The sequence below is a fragment of the Tamandua tetradactyla genome, chromosome 4 (assembly GCF_023851605.1).
Source record: "Tamandua tetradactyla isolate mTamTet1 chromosome 4, mTamTet1.pri, whole genome shotgun sequence".
Lineage (NCBI taxonomy): Eukaryota > Metazoa > Chordata > Mammalia > Pilosa > Myrmecophagidae > Tamandua > Tamandua tetradactyla.
This window is the reverse complement of record NC_135330.1, coordinates 24,853,632-24,869,381: the sequence shown is the minus strand read 5'-3', so window position 1 is coordinate 24,869,381 and position 15,750 is coordinate 24,853,632. Positions and strand designations below refer to the sequence as shown.

The window sequence follows — 15,750 nt, the reverse complement described above, 5'->3', positions numbered from 1 at the left end:
CTAGTTTTAAGTAGGCTTGACCTATTCTTTGTGGGGTTAAGTTTCATATGAACAAACCCCAAGATTGGGGGCTCAGCCTATTGCTTTGGTTGTCCCACTGCTTGTAAGAATACCAAGAATTCAACTTGGGGAAGTTGAATTTTCCCCCTTTCTCACTATTCCCCGAAGGAGACTTTGCAAATACTTTTTTATTCACTAGTCAAATCACTCTGGGATTTATCAGGGCATCACTCTAGAAAAACCAACAAAATCTCATGCCCTACTCAAGGTTCCATGTATTTATGGTGTTCAATTAAGCTGTCTACTTAAGTTATATTAGGACATGCACTAGTCAAAATATAAATTTTGGGTCTGAAGTCTGTCTGATGTAAACTTAAGCTTTGGACCCCCTGATCCCATCTGTGTCTTTTTTTCTTCCTTCCTTCCTTCCTTTCTTTCTTTCTCATCATTCCTTAATAAAAAAAATATAAATTTTGTACAAAATAAACATTTTTTGCTTTAGTCTCACACATAAGTTAAAATTTTAAAATATTCATTACCATCTATTTTCAACACCCTGCAGTAATGACATTCCTTTGTTCTTCCTCATGCAAAAACATTTTTTTAAATTTGTACATTTAGTCACCATCATTATACACTCTAGGCATTCCAAGATTATACCATCTCAGCCTTTATCATCTATCTTTCTTTCTGATTTCATTTGTGCCCCCAGGCCTCCTCCCTGTATCATTCTCACATTCAACTTCATTCAGTGTTTTAACATAATTGTGTTACAGTTAGGTAGTATTGTGCTATCCATTTCTGAGTTTTTACAATCAGTTCCATTGCACAATCTGTATCCCTTCAGCTCCAATTACCCAATATCTTACCCTATTTCTATCTCCTGATGGTCTCTGTTACCAATGAAGTTCTCCAAGTTTATTCACTAATGTCAGTTCATATCAGTGAGACCATACAGTATTTGTCCTTTTGTTTCTGGCTAATCTCACTCAGCATAATGTCCGTAAGGTCCATCCATGTTGTTACATCCTTCATGACTTTATTTTGTCTTACAGCTGCATAATATTCCATAGTATGAATATACCACAGTTTGTTTAACCAATTGTCTGTTGATGGACATTTTGACTGTTTCCATCTCTTCACAATTGTAAATAATGCTGGTATAAATTAGTGTGCAAATGTCTGTTTGTGTACTTGCCCTCATGTCCCTTGAGTAGATACCTAACAATGGTATTGCAGGGTTATATGGCAATTCTATACTTAGCTTCCTGAGGAACTGCCAAACTGGCTTCCACAGCAGTTTGTACCATTTGACATTCCCACCAACAGTGGATAAGTGTGCTTCTTTCTCCACATCCTCTCCAGCATTTGTCACTTTCTGTTTTATTGGTGATGACCATTCTGGTGGGTGTGAGATTATATCTCATTGTGGTTTTGATTTGCATTTCCCTAATAGCCAGTGAAGTTGAGCATCTTTTCATGTGCCTTTTGGTCATTTGTATTTCCTCTTCTGAGAAGTGTCTTTTCAAGTCTTTTGCCCATTTTGTAATTGGATTGTCTGTCTTTTTGTTGTTGAGTTGAACGATTTCTTTATATATTCAAGATACTAGACCTTTATCTGATATATCATTTCCAAATATTGTCTTCCATTGTGTAGGCTGTCTTTTTACTTTCTTGACGAGGTTCTTTGATGCACAAAAGTGTTCAGTTTTGAGGGGTTCCCATTTCTTTCTTTCTTTCTTTCTTCAGTGCTCGTGCTTTGGGTGTAATTTCTAGGAAACTGCCTCCTATGATAAGATTTATAAGATATTTCCCTACATTTTCTTCTTACAGTTTTATGGTCTTAGATCTATTGTTTAGGTCTTTGATCCATTTTGAGTTAATTTTTGTATAGGGTGTGAGATATGGATCCTCTTTCATTCTTTTGTATGTGGATATACAGTTCTCTAGGCACCATTTATTGAAGAGACTGTTCTGTCCCAGGTGAGTTGGCTTGACTGCTTTATCAAAGATCAATTATCTATAGATGAGAGGGTCTATATGTGAACACTCTATTCTATTCCATTGGTCAGTATATCTATCTTTATGCCAGTACCATGCTGTTTTGACCACTGTGGCTTCATAATATGCCTTAAAGTCAGGTAGCGTGAGTCCAACTTCATTTTTTTTTCTCAGAATACTTTCAGCTGTTTGGGGCACTCTGCCTTTCCAGATAAATTTGGTTGTTGGGTTTTCTATTTCTAAAAACTAAGTTTTTGGGATTTTAATTGGTATTACATTGAATGTGTAAATCAGTTTAGGTAGAATTGACATCTTAACTGTATTTAGTCTTCCAATCCATGAACATGGTATGCCCTTCCATCTATTTAGGTCTTCTGTGATTTAACAGTTTCTGGTATTTTCATTGTATAGGTCTTTTGTCTTTTTAGTTAAATTTATTCCTAAATATTTTATTCTTTTGGTTGCAATTGTAAATGGATTTTTTTTCTTGATTTCCCCATCAGATTGGTCATTACTAGTGTATAGAAACACTACAGATTTTTGAGTGTTGATCTTGTAACCTGCCACTTTGCTGTACTCATTTAGTTTTGCTGTAGATTTTTCGGGGTTTTCGACATATGGTATCATATCATCTACAAACAGTGAGTTTTACTTCTTCCTTTCTGATTTTGATACCTTGTATTTCTTTTTCTTGTCTAATTGCTCTGCCTAGAACTTCCAGCACAATGTTGAATAACAGTGGTGATAGTGGACATTCCTTGTCTTGTTCCTGATCTTAATGGGAAAGTTTCAGTTTTTCCCCACTGAGGATGATGTTAGCTGTGGGTTTTTCATATATTCCCCTTACTGTTTTGAGGAAATTCCCTTCTATTCCTATCCTTTGAAGTGTTTTCAATAGGAAAGCATGTTGAATTTTGTCAAATGCCTTTCCTGCATCAATCAAGATGATCATGTGTTTTTTTCTGCTTTGATTTGTTGATATGGTGTAATACATTAATTGATTTTCTTACATTGAACCATCTTTGATTACCTGGGATGAATCCTACTTGGTCAAGGTGTATAATTCTTTTAATATGCTGCTGGATTTGATTTGCAAGAATTTTGTTGAGGATTTTTGCATCTATCTTCATTAGAGAGATTGGTCTGTAGTTTTCTTTTTTTGTAATATCTTTGATGGCTTTGGTATGAGGGTGATGTTGACTTCATAGAATGAGTTAGGTAGCAGCTTTCCCTCCTCTTCAATTTTTTGAAGAGTTTGAGGATTGGTACTAATTCTTTCTGGAATGTTTGGTAGAATTCATATGTGAAGCTACTGGTCCTGGACTTTTCTTTTTGGGGAGCTTCTCAATGACTGATTCAATTTCTTTACTTGTGATTGCTTTGTTGAGGTCATCTATTTCTTCTCAGTTCAATGTTGGTTGTTCATGCCTTTCTTGAAAGTTGTCCATTTTATCCACATTGTCAAATTTATTAGCATAAAGTTGTTCATAGTGTCCTCTCATTGCTTTCTTTATTTCCATGGGGTCAGTGGTTATGTCTCCTCCTCCATTTCTGATTTTATTTATTTGCATCCTCTCCTCTTTTTGTCAACCTCACTAAGGGTCCATCAATCTTATTGATTTTCTCATAGAACCAACTTCTGATTTTGTTGGTTTTCTCAATGGTTTTCATGTTCTCAATTTCATTTATTTTTGCTTTAACCTTCATCATTTCTTTCCTTTTGCTTGCTTTGGGGTTAGTTTGCTGTTCTTCCTCTAGTTCTTCCAAGTGGCCAGTTAATTCCTCTATTTTTGCCCTTTCTTCTTTTTTGATATAGGCATTTAGGGCAATAAATTTCCCTCTTAGCATTGCCTTTGCTGCATCCCATAAATTTTGATATGTTGTGTTTTCATTTTAATTTCCCTCGAGATATTTACTGATTTCCCTCATAATTTCTTTGGCCAACTGGATGCTTAAGAGTGTGTTGTTGAGCCTCCACACATTTGTGAATTTTTTGGCACTCTGTCTATTATTGATTTCCAACTTCATTCAGTGTTCACCTCATGTATTTTGGAACATTCTGGCTCGGTGCATAAATGTTTATGATTGTTATGTCTTCTTGTTGAATTGCTCCTTTTATTAATATATAATGTCCTTCTTTGTCTCTTTTAACTTTCACATTTGAAGTCTAATTTGTTGGATATTAGTACAGCTACTCCTGCTCTTTTCTGATTGTTATTTGCTTGAAATATCTTTTCCCAACCTTTCACTTTCAATCTATGTTTATCCTTGGGTCTAAGATGTGTTTCCTGTAGACAGCATATAGATGGGTCCTGTTTTTTAATGCATTCTGCCAGACTGTGTCTTTAGATTGGGGAGTTTAATCCATTAACATTTAGTGTTATTACTGTATGGGCATTACTTTTTTCTACCATTTTTCCTTTTGAATTTTATATGTCATATCTAATTTTTCTTCTTTTACCTTTACTGAAATTCTTCATTTCTACACTATTCACACCTCTCTCACTCCTGTCTTTTTGTATCTGCCTCTAGTGCTTGCTCCCGTTAGTATTTCTTGCTCAGTCACAAATTCTCTCAGTGATTATTTGTCTGAAAATGTCTTAATTTCTCACTCCTTTTTGAAGGACAATTTTGATGGATATAGAATTCTTGGTTGGCAGTTTTTCTCTTTTAGCAATTTAAATATATCATCCCACTATCTTCTTGCCTCCATGGTTTCTGCTGAGAAATCTACACATAGTCTTATTGGGCTTCCCTTGTATGTGATGGGTTGCTTGTCTCTTGCTGCTTTCAAGATTCTCTCTTCCTCTTTGATGTCTGACATTCTGATTAGTAAGTGTCTTGGAGTATGCCTATTTGGAGTTATTCTGTTTGGGGTATGCTGCACTTCTTGGATCTGTAATTTTAAGTCTTTCATAAGAGTTGAGAAAATTTTCAGTGATAATTTCCTCCATTAGTTTTTCTCCTCCTTTTCCCTTCTCTTCTCCTTCTGGGACACCCACAACATGTATATTCATGCACTTCATGTTGTCATTCAATTCCCTGAGTTCCTGCTCATATTTTTCCATTCTTTTCCCTATATTTTCTTTTACGTGTTGGATTTCAGATGTTCTGCTCTCCAGTTCACTAATCCTATCTTCTGCCTCTTGAAATATGACATTGTAGGTTTCCATTGTTTTTTTCATCTCTTCTATTGTGCCTTTCATACCCATAAGTTCTGCGATTTGTTTTTTCAGACTTTCAATTTCTTCTTTTTGTTCATGCCTTGCCTTCTTTATATCCTTCCTCAATTCATTGATTTGATTTTTGATGAGGTTTTCCATGTCTGTTCAAACACTCTGAATTAATTATTTTAACTCCTGTATCTCATTTGAATTGTTGGTTTGTTCCTTTGACTGGGCCATATCTTCAACTTTCCTAGTTTGATTCATTATGTTTTGCTGGTGTCTAGGCATTTAATTACCTTAATTAGTTTATTCTGGAGATTGTTTTCACTTTCTTTACCTAGGATTTTTTTGCTGGATGACTTTGTTGTCTATCTGTTCCTATGTTCCTTGACATTTAGTTCAGCTTATTCTGGACCACTCACTTAGGTTTTATTTAACAGAGCAGAATTTTTCAGTTCTTATTTTCTTGCCTCTTGCCCTGCCTGTATGGTGTCTTTCCCCCCATCCCCCACCCTTAGGAGGGTCTACTTAGGTATTATAGACCCCAGCTGGATTTTCCCAGATCTAACTGGCCTCCTGTCAGGAGGAAAGAGTCACCTGCATCAGTTTTCCCTGAGGGTGAGACCCAGCAGGTGGAAAGGCTTTCCTGTGAAGCCCCTGGAAGCATTTTTCCTATCCTACTCAGTATGTGGCGCTTGTCTGTCTGTGGGTCTCACCAGCATAAGGTGATGTGGTGCCTTTAACTTTGGCAGACTCTCTCTGCTGGGGGTGTGGTGGAGACAGAGAGGTTGTAGCCTGGCTTTAATTGCTTCAATTTTCTAAACCCTGGGGTCTGAATTTCTTAAGGGAGGGAATCCACCTGAGCTGGGCCCCACCCCTCTCCTGGGGAAGGCACAGACTCCAGACAAGCTCTCCAACAAGCTTGTTTGTGCCTATGCCTGGGGCAGTTGCAGCCTGAGAAGCCGTGCAGTCAAGCCTTTGTAGAAACACAGCCACAAAAAAGAAAGAGAAAAATCGTTCTCAGAGCAGGACCCCCATTCCTCAGGTTTGCCAATCAAGAGCATAAGTTGGTATGTTGTTTTGTGTATCTTCATATCTTATGTGCCCCCTCCTTTCCTTCAGGGCCCAGACCCTTTCAAGTATTATGTGCTATCCAATCCAAAAAAACCTTTATTTTTTTCTTTTATCTTTTTACATCAGCCCTGCCCCCTTGGCACTGGGGCAAAAATCAGCCTCTGCTTTGACCAGGTTCAGCTGAGCTGGGGGCCTATTTTTAGCAGTTAGAATTTGTGAATTAATTCCACAATTGAAGCTTAGTTGCACTTAGCCCCTGTTGCTGTTCAAGTCCCTTTTCTTTCCCCTCTGGGAAGCAGTCTGTGGGGGAGGGGCGCGGCCACTGTGGCTTGGGGAACTCATGGTTCTGGGGGACTCACAGCCGGTTCAGCTGGTCCAGACTGGGGTACACTGTGTGTCTGGCCACTAATGTGGCCCCAGAAGTTGTTCTGTACTGTTCCTGGCTATTTAGTAGCTGTTCTGGAGGACAAACTAAATCCCACACCTCACTAAGCTGCCATCTTAGTACTCTCCCTCTAGGCTTCTTGAGGGTTAGCTTTTATAAATGCAATTTATTAAGTTATAAGTTTACAGTTCTAAGGCCTTAAAATGTCCAAACTAAGGCATCCAAAGAAAGATACCCTGGCTTAAGAAAGGGGTGATGACATTTGGGGTTTCTCTTTCAGTTGGGAAGGTACATGATGATATGTATTCGCTTTCTCTCCTAGCTTCTCCTCATCTCAAGTGATTTCCCTGGGGGTGTTTTCTTGCTGCATCTCCAAATGTCTCTGTCTGTATTAGCTCTGAAACTATTTCCAAAATGGTCCTTCTTAAAGGACTCCAGTAAGCAACCCAAATTCAATGGGTGGAGACACTCCTCCTCGGAAACCACATAATCAAAAATTCCCACCCACATTTAGGAGTCAGATCTCCATGGAAATGATTTAATAAAAAATATTCCGCCCTAAAATATGACATCAGGGTTAAAGAAAAGGCTTTTCTGGGGAACACAACAGTTACAAACCAGCACAGGGCATTTAATCTATTAACATTTAATGTTATTATAAAGGCAGTACTTTCTTCTACCATTTTTTTCTTTTGGATTTTATGTGTCATGTCTTTTTACACTTACTTATTGGCTTCATTTCTACAATTTTCTCCAGATCCCTCTCTTTTCCTAACTGCCTCCACTGCTCCCTTTAGTATTTCTTGTAGAGCTGGTCTCTTTTTCACAAACTCTCAGTCACTATTTGTCTGAAAATATTTTAAACTCCCCCTTATTTTTTTTATTTTCACTTTTTTGTATGCTGTGTCGCGGAGGTCACATTTCACTCTTTTTCATGTGAATATCCCATTATTCCATCACCATTTGTTGAATTTTTGGGGGGAGGGAAGTGCATCAACTGGAAATTCTCCCTCATTTTTGAAAGCCAGTTTTGCTGGGTACAGAATTCTTAAATAAATCATACCACTGCCTTCTTGCCTCCATGGTTTCTGCTTACAGAGCCACACATAGTCTTATTTAGCTTCCCTTGTATGTTATGGATCACTTTTCTCTTGCTGCTTTCAGAATTGTCTCTTTGTCTTTGATATTTGACAACCTGATTAGTAATTGTATTGGAGTAGGTCTATGCATATCTATTCTGTTTGGAGTACACTGCTTTTCTTGGATCTGTAATTTTATGTCTTTCATAAGAGATGGGAATTTTCGGTCATTAGTTCCTCCATTATTCTTTCTGCCCCTTTCCCCTTCTCTTCTTCTGGGACACACACACACATACCATACACACATGCATATATCCATAGCATGTATATTCATGTGTTTCATGTTGTCATTCAATTCCCTAAGAAACTACTCATATTTTTCCCTTCTTTTCCCTATCTGTTCTTTTGTGTATAGGATTTCAGATATCCTGTCCTCTAGTTCAGGTTTCTTTTTTCTTCTTCTTCAAATCTGCTGTTGTAGACCTCCATTTTGTTTTTGATCTCTTCTATTGTGACTTTCATTTATTTTGCTGATCGTCCCTCAATGCATTGATTTGATTGTTTAGTTGATTTAGCATGTTTGATTGAACCTTAACTAGTTATTTCAACTCCTATATTTCATTTGAAGTGTTAGTCTGTTTTTGTGACTGGGATGTGTCTTTGTTTTTCCTTGTATGCCTTCTAATTTCTCAACATCTAATTTCCTTGTTCAAGTTTATTCTGGAGGTCATTTTTAGTCTTTCACCTAGGATTTTCTTGTTGGTTGGCTTTGTTTTCTGTTTTTTGGTATTTGGCTCAACTTATTCTAGACCTTTAGCATAACTTCTATTTAACTGTTCAGAATTTTTCAGCTCTTATTTTTCTGGTGCTTTCCTTTCCTAAACAGAACCTTTTTTTTAGAATGGTCTCCCCAGATATCATTGACCCCAGAAAGATTTTCCCAGACAAGATATGTCCAGGTCTCACGAGTAGGGTGTAATATCAAGTTTCCCTGGGGATGAAACCCAGCAGGTTGCTAGAGATTTCTGTGGAGTCTCTAGACTCTGTAACCTTCCTATCCCTTCTCATCCTTCTTAGAGCTGAGAAGATTTAAATGCCTTTAAATCTAAGTAGTCCCTGTAGCTGCTAGGGACATTGTTGAGACAGAGGTTGAAGTAGAAAGTGGGCTTAGGGCTTAGCCCCTAGGGTCTGAATTCTCTATTGAGGGTCATAAAAAGGAGTGAAGACAAGGCACAAGCCAGATCTTTGGGTCTCAGGGCTAAATAGTCGCGTCTAGGAGGCAGGGCTTTGGGAGGGGCAGGGATTGGCATAGGTACTGGCCAATCAGTAGACACTTCAGGTCTAGAGAACGGTCCCATAGGTGTGGTAGGGATTCACCTTCTAGTTGCTCAATTGTGGCAAAGTCAAGAGGATTCCAGGAGAGGACCTTGGCATGGTCAGGCTGGCAGGGGGCTCAGGATAGCAGCTCTTTAGAATATAGTACAGGAACACTTTAATATTTTGATGAGTAAGGTAGTACCAGTGTTCCTGTAGGTTAGTAATTTGTTTTTTTCCTTCTGTGGGCTCTACCTTGCTGATATCTTATACCTGAGCAGAAAGTATATTAGGAAGAGTCTTTGCCTCAAAAAATGTCTTCTAATACTAAAAAAAAAAAAATTAGAGCACAGAGACAATAAACCAAAACATATTTACAACTAGTAAAATTGAGCTCAAAGATGTGAGCCATTTTGCCAAAAGTCACACATTTACTTAGTGACTCAGATGTAACTAGAACTCCAGTTTCCTAGTTTCTTTCCTTGAACACCTGACCACTCTTTGAGATAATTCTGGCTGTTTCAGAAATAGGTACTCCCTATGAAATTCACAGATCTTATTATGATACCCAACATCTTAAAGCAGCTGGTTGATAGAACCATGAAATGGCTTTTTGAAACCTCAATTATGGTGCCAATTAGGTGGCAATACCTTGCAGGGCAGGGACAGTGCTTTCCAGGAAACTGTGCATGCTCTGAATCAGCGTTCAGTCTACAGTGCTGTTTCTCTCATAGTCAGGATTTATGGGTCCAGGAATCAAGGGGTGGAGACTGAGTGGTACCACTCACTATTACCCCTAGTAATGCACTAGAAAAATTTTGCTTTCTGTCCCCATAACTTAATGATTATCTGATCTAGGGGTCTAAGTTCCAAAAGAAGAAGTGCTTCTACCAGGAGACACAATAATTCCATTGAATTGGAAATTAAGATTATCACCTAGCCACATTGGTCCTCATGTCTCTGTATCAACAGGCTAAGAAGGTAATTACTGTACTGACTGGGGTGGTTGATCCTAATTATTAAAGAAGACTAGGATTGCTATACATGATGGATGTAAAGAAGAGTTTGCCTGGAATACAGGTGATCCCCTAGGGCATCTCTTAGTACTATCATGCCTTGTGATTAAAGTCAATGGAAAACTCTAACAACCCAATCCAGGCAAGACTACTAATGCCTCAGACCCTTTGGAGATGAAGGTTTGGATCACCCCACCAGGCAACTGGCCACTACCAGCTGAGGTGCTTGCTGAGGGTAAAGAGAATATTGATTGGGTAGTGGAAGGAGGTAGTGATAAATACAAGCTATGGCAATTTTACCAGTTGTAGATATGAGGACTGTAATGTTTATGAGTATATCTTCCTTCTTTTGTTATGAACATGTTTGTATATACAAATCAAGCAAATATCTTTGCTTTCTTCCTTACCTTATCCCCCGTCATAGACCATAAGTTGAATTAACTTTATTTCATAGTATTTGATTTTACCTTCCGACTGGCCAGATCCTCCACGTATTTCTCTGGTTTTGCTCAACTCCAAATCCTGGCCTTCTCTTCTCCAATCCCCTCCTAGGTTCTAACTTCTACCGTTAAATTCACCTAATGGGAATTATGCCTGCTTTCTGTGCTTCCTCCACACTTACATACTGTTTGCATTGGAGCCATTGGCAGCTTCTATCTTATGTGTGCATATTCCCTCTGCTCAATGAAATGCCTGAGGGCTGGTAATACTTCACTTTACACACAGTGGCTACTTAGTTTCTGAAGGAGAAAACACTTAGAATTATGAAGAGCTTTAGTTTCTAGAAATTTTCTGAATAGTAAAATACATTGAGTTTAAGTTTCCTAAATAATTTTTCAGTAGGTCAAAGAAAGTCTGACACTTTGTTAATTCCAATATCCTATCACAGGCATTAATTAATTTAACCAAGATACAGCTTTAAAAATAGATAGAACTTTCTGTATTTCACAGATGAGGAGGTTGAGATTCAATGCCTTTATGTAACCTGCATCATGCCACACAGATTGTTAGGGTCAAAGTTGGGATGGAATCTGAATTCATTTGTGTCCAAAGCCTGAATCCTTTCCATAATATAATTTCCTGCCTTACCAGTGTTTTAACAATGGAAAGACACAACCTTTCTTTCCAATGTATAAGCTGTAGGAAGAGAGTGATGGGATTGGCTAAACTCTTATAATGTACCTGCTAGATCACTCTTTGTGTTCCTATGCAGCTGTTTTTCTTCTTAGACATTTCCTGTGATCTTTGATCACGAATTTCAGATGAACAGTAAAGGGACAGAGGAGTCTCAATTATATTTTGGAATTTTTAATGTATCTTTACTTTCTTGGAGGGTTAGTAATATCTTACCTCTCTTCACAAATGAGAAAAACACTGTTTTTTTTTTCTTCAAGAAATGTGAGTAAGTTCATATAGGGAAGAAAAACCTGTTATCACTTGGAGGAGAGGTTAGTTCCTATGAGATGAGTAGCAGAACACAATTTAAAGCTTCATACACATAATAGAGACAATGGTAATTTAACAAGGGGCAACTGTGTGCTTGGTATTGCACTAGAATATGAATAACATGCATGGTTTTATTTGAGCTTTACCCTCCTATCCTGTGAGGTGGGAAAATAAATCTTCATTTTTAAGAATAAAAGAAACCCAGGCCTGACTGTGACAGAACAAGATTTGAGCCCAGGTCCACGTGACTGAATGAGCCCTCACAGTGGGGTGAGAAGGCCTTCCTTACCTGTCCGCTGGGACTGGGTAGTCCATAAGCTGAAAGATGACTTTCTTCGGTGACGTACGTGTCAACAATGTGACAACCCGCAACATAGCATGCTTCGTAAAGATAGAAGCCTCTCCACACAATTGCTTATAAATGGTATCCACAATCTTAGAGACCTGAAAGGGGAATTGCACAGGTTAGCAAGAGTCTCCTGCTCCATGGTCACTCTAAATAAAGATGTTTCTTGAATGTAAGATTGCAGTCATTCTCAGAATTACCAAGGAAACAACAAATGTATGAATAAGCATTAGCAGAAAATAAATTTATGAATGTGACTACATGATGCAAAGTATCATTTGGATGAGAAATAAACTTGTGCATTTATGGTTAGTGGGAAAATATTTTTCTTTCTCTCTCTCTCTCTCTCTCTCTCTTTCTTTTGCATGGGCAGGCACCGGAAATTGAACCTGGGTCTCTGGCATGGCAGGCGAAATTTCTACCTGCTGAGCCACCGTGGCCTGCCCAAAATATTCATTTTTTTAAGAGTTAAGTTTATTTTATTTGGGGGTGATGGTTAGAAATTTATTATGGAATTCACACAAGCTCAGTAGAAAAAATATACATATGATTCAAGTATTTAAAGAAGGTGAAAAAATGGAACAAAATAACAGTGGAACTGTACACTCAATGAACTTTCTGAAAATTAAACAAAATATGAATCCACACATTGAAAGGGTGAACCAGGGGGCAGAGGAATGGCCCAGAATGGTAAACACTGAGCCATAATCTTTCCAGCTCTCTTTATAGGTCCATGTTAGTGTTTTTTTTTTCCTTTTTATTCATTCTCAAACAGAATTCTAGCAAGACCTAGATTTGTCTCAAATCAATGGTTGTATATTCAAGATCAAATTTAACCCACTCAGATCACCTCAGTTCTTGCTTTGAAAATATTCCTGGGAGCGTAAGCTGATGGTTGGCTATGTAAATTTACATTACTTTGCAGTTGTATCATAAACATGCTCCTCTGTATGTGTTCCTCTGATCCAAACTAACGAAAATAAGGGTAGGGTTAAGCAGTGCAGGACATTCAGCTTAAAGCAGTGCTCAAAGAACTTATGCTTCAAGGTGAGCATGAAATAAGAGATATTAAATCATTGCTCTTGTTTGAGGCCTCTTAACTATAGGATTGTGAGCTTCTCCTCCTACTCCTTTAAGCAAACATACCCTTAAAACGAGCTAGGGGAGCCGCTGTTTGTCAACTATAGAGATTATGATATGTTATAATCCCTGAGGCTAGACATAAATTATTTACTTAAAGGTTGCACGTCTTATATGTGAAATTTGGGAGATTTTTAGGGACAATTTTAACCATACACAACTTTTAATTATAACTGAATTTAGAACCTAACCTTGCTGAAGAATCCCCTGTATTCAGTCATTTAATAGTTTGTGTTGCTGGAATGGGCAATTGCCTAAACTGATGAACTCCATTTTGCTCAGTTTTCCTCAGTGTTTAGTGCCTTCACTCTAGGGGAGGCTAGTTTGACAGGTCTAAGTCTCTTCCTCTGCTGGAGCATGGCATGGCTTTGTCTAGCCTGCTTTCTTGGGCTCTTTCCCACTGCAGTAGAGGAGGGCTCTCTTTTGTTAAGGAGGTCACTACTACCCTCCAGTCTTCCCTTCACTGTTTTGTCCTTTATAACGCTCCCTCTGTAGCTCAATAAGAAAGCTTCTCTCTCCTTTCTTACCCTCTGCTTCTGTGAGTGAGAGTTCTGCCTTATTTTTAGTCACATTACACTGCTTTGTCAGGAGAGGAGACTGGGAATTCAGCCCTTCATGTCACTCTCCGAGGCTGGATTCTTGGGCAAGTGATCTGTGAACTAGCACAGGGCCCCATGCTCAGAAGGTCCCTTCACTTTGTTTATTGTCTGCCGTCATTCCCTTGAGATCCTTGATAATTTCATCTTTGCACTTGAGTTTTGTAGGTGACGTCCCATGGGACAGCGCAGCATGAGTGTAAGTGGAGGAGTCAAGCAAGATACGTGCCTCTGCTGTGGTTCTCATGGCCCAACACGTGCAGAGTTCTCATGTCCTGTGAGCGCAGGATTCCAGCAGAACCACGATGTGTGCGCAAGCTCAGTGGGAATAAAAGTGAATACAAGGGAGGCATCTTATTAAAGCTCCCAACCACTCATGCTGAAAATTAATGCATAGAAGGACAGAGAAAGATAGAGCAATCCACAGATCCTTTTCCATCCGTCCTTCCTTACTCGTCAATAATCTGAAAGCTGAGAGAGTTGGTAGAAGGTGTGCATGTCAGACAGCGAAATAAAGATAGTTGAGTTAGTCTTATGCAGTGTTTCCACTGTTCTGGTGGAAATATGCATTGCATAGTCTCAATGATTCCACACATGAGTAAAATGTAAAAAGCATTTACATTTTTAATTGTCACTGAATAATACAAAGATGAATATAAACTCAGTACTAATAATTTAAAATTTTATTTTTCTTTACTTAGAACATAAATAGCACATTCAAACACCATGACTAAGTAAGAGAAAGAGAGACAGAGGAAGAAAAGAAAAAAAAAAACACTTTACATACTAGCATGTTTGATGGCAGTTTTTTTTCCCAGAACAAGGCCCACATTTTCATTTTGCTCTGGGTCTCACAAATTACATAGCCAGTCCTACACCAAGCTGAGGGGTTGAAAAACCTTCCTTAGGGGTCACAAAGGAGATTTCAACTATAGCTGTACTAGTTTATCTTTGCTAATTTATCACTTTAAAACTCTGAAGCAAATATACTAAGGATTTGGTATGACAGAGGATGGGTACGTGAATGTTCATTACATTATTCTCCAAACTTCTTGCATGCTTGAAATATTTCTCAAATAAGCCTGATTTAATTAAAATGCCATACTGTGCAAGGGTAAGAATTGTGTATGAAGAGAAATGGGCATAGAACAAAGGAAACAAGAGAGCTGTAGAGAATAAACTCTACAATTCATTGTCAGGTGTCTTACCATGGTGACTTTATGGGCGTAATGTTCCAGAATCAGTCTGAGCATGGTCGCTGCCTCCGATGCAACTTTATAATCAGGTGCAGAGAGCTTCATCAGGAGATTCCACACAAAGTCAGTCAGCAAAGATGGCATTAAGCTCTGTCCCACACTCTGAAATCCAACAGGAAAGCTGTGACCTATGGCCTCACCACACCAACCTAAGAAAGACAGCTAAACTCAAGACACTATGGGGGAGTCAAGGGCCAGGCAGGACCTCCCAAATTTTACGCACCTTGGCCATTGTGGGCCCTTCCTCTGGAAATAAATGCTAAACGTTATATTTCAACTGGAAGAGGAAGATGAAGACATCACCATGGGGCAGAAAAGCCAAGGAACCCTAAGGATAGCTGGCCTGACATGACTGACCCCAGGAGGAAACAAGCCTGCTTTGTAGAATGTGTGCATGTCAGACAGTGAAATAAAGACACTTGAGTTAGTCTTATGCAGTGTTTCCATTGTTCTGGTGGAAATATGCGTTGCACGGTCTCAATGATTCCAAGCTGTGAGACAATGAATTCCTGTGCCCCATTCCTACCATGCCAACGGATAAATTGGCGCTAGGGCGAGGGCAGGGAGGAGTGGGAAGCCATGCCATTTAATTTCAGAGGAATAGTAAAATGTTCATTTTACTCCAGTTCTGTTGTTCAAATGTTAAAAATAATCCTGAACCTCTTCAGCTTTGAAAATGGGTCTGCTCAGATCAGAAATAAGCATGGTTAGTAGATGTTGGGGTTCTGAAGCAGGAGTAAAGCAGGATTCTGAGGACATAGGAGGGGATGGTGTGGGAAAGGCCAGGGGACTCGAGGCTGTGGACTTTAAGCAGAAAGGGCTCAAGAAGCAGGAAGAGAGAAAAGACAAATATGTCTGTGTTTGAAGTATAAGAGCTACAATTTACATAATCCTTTTTCAGAGTTAGAGGAATACCGATGGACCATCAAA

General features: G+C 38.7%; 1 protein-coding gene across 10 annotated transcripts in view; it reads right to left on the bottom strand.

Moving 5' to 3' along the window:
- The window catches only part of MROH9 (maestro heat like repeat family member 9), a 114,629-nt gene that overhangs the window by 54,760 nt on the left and 44,119 nt on the right, over nucleotides 1–15,750 (bottom strand). For all 10 annotated transcript variants that reach the window (XR_013173448.1, XR_013173447.1, XM_077155749.1 and 7 more), the window contains 2 exons: nucleotides 14,773–14,922; nucleotides 11,772–11,926 (listed from right to left, as the gene is read on the bottom strand). Coding sequence is in view for 8 of the 10 variants with exons in the window: in XM_077155749.1 (XP_077011864.1) it covers nucleotides 11,772–11,926; nucleotides 14,773–14,922 (305 nt within the window). In the remaining 2 variants the exon portion in view is untranslated. The remainder of the gene's footprint in view (nucleotides 1–11,771; nucleotides 11,927–14,772; nucleotides 14,923–15,750) is intronic.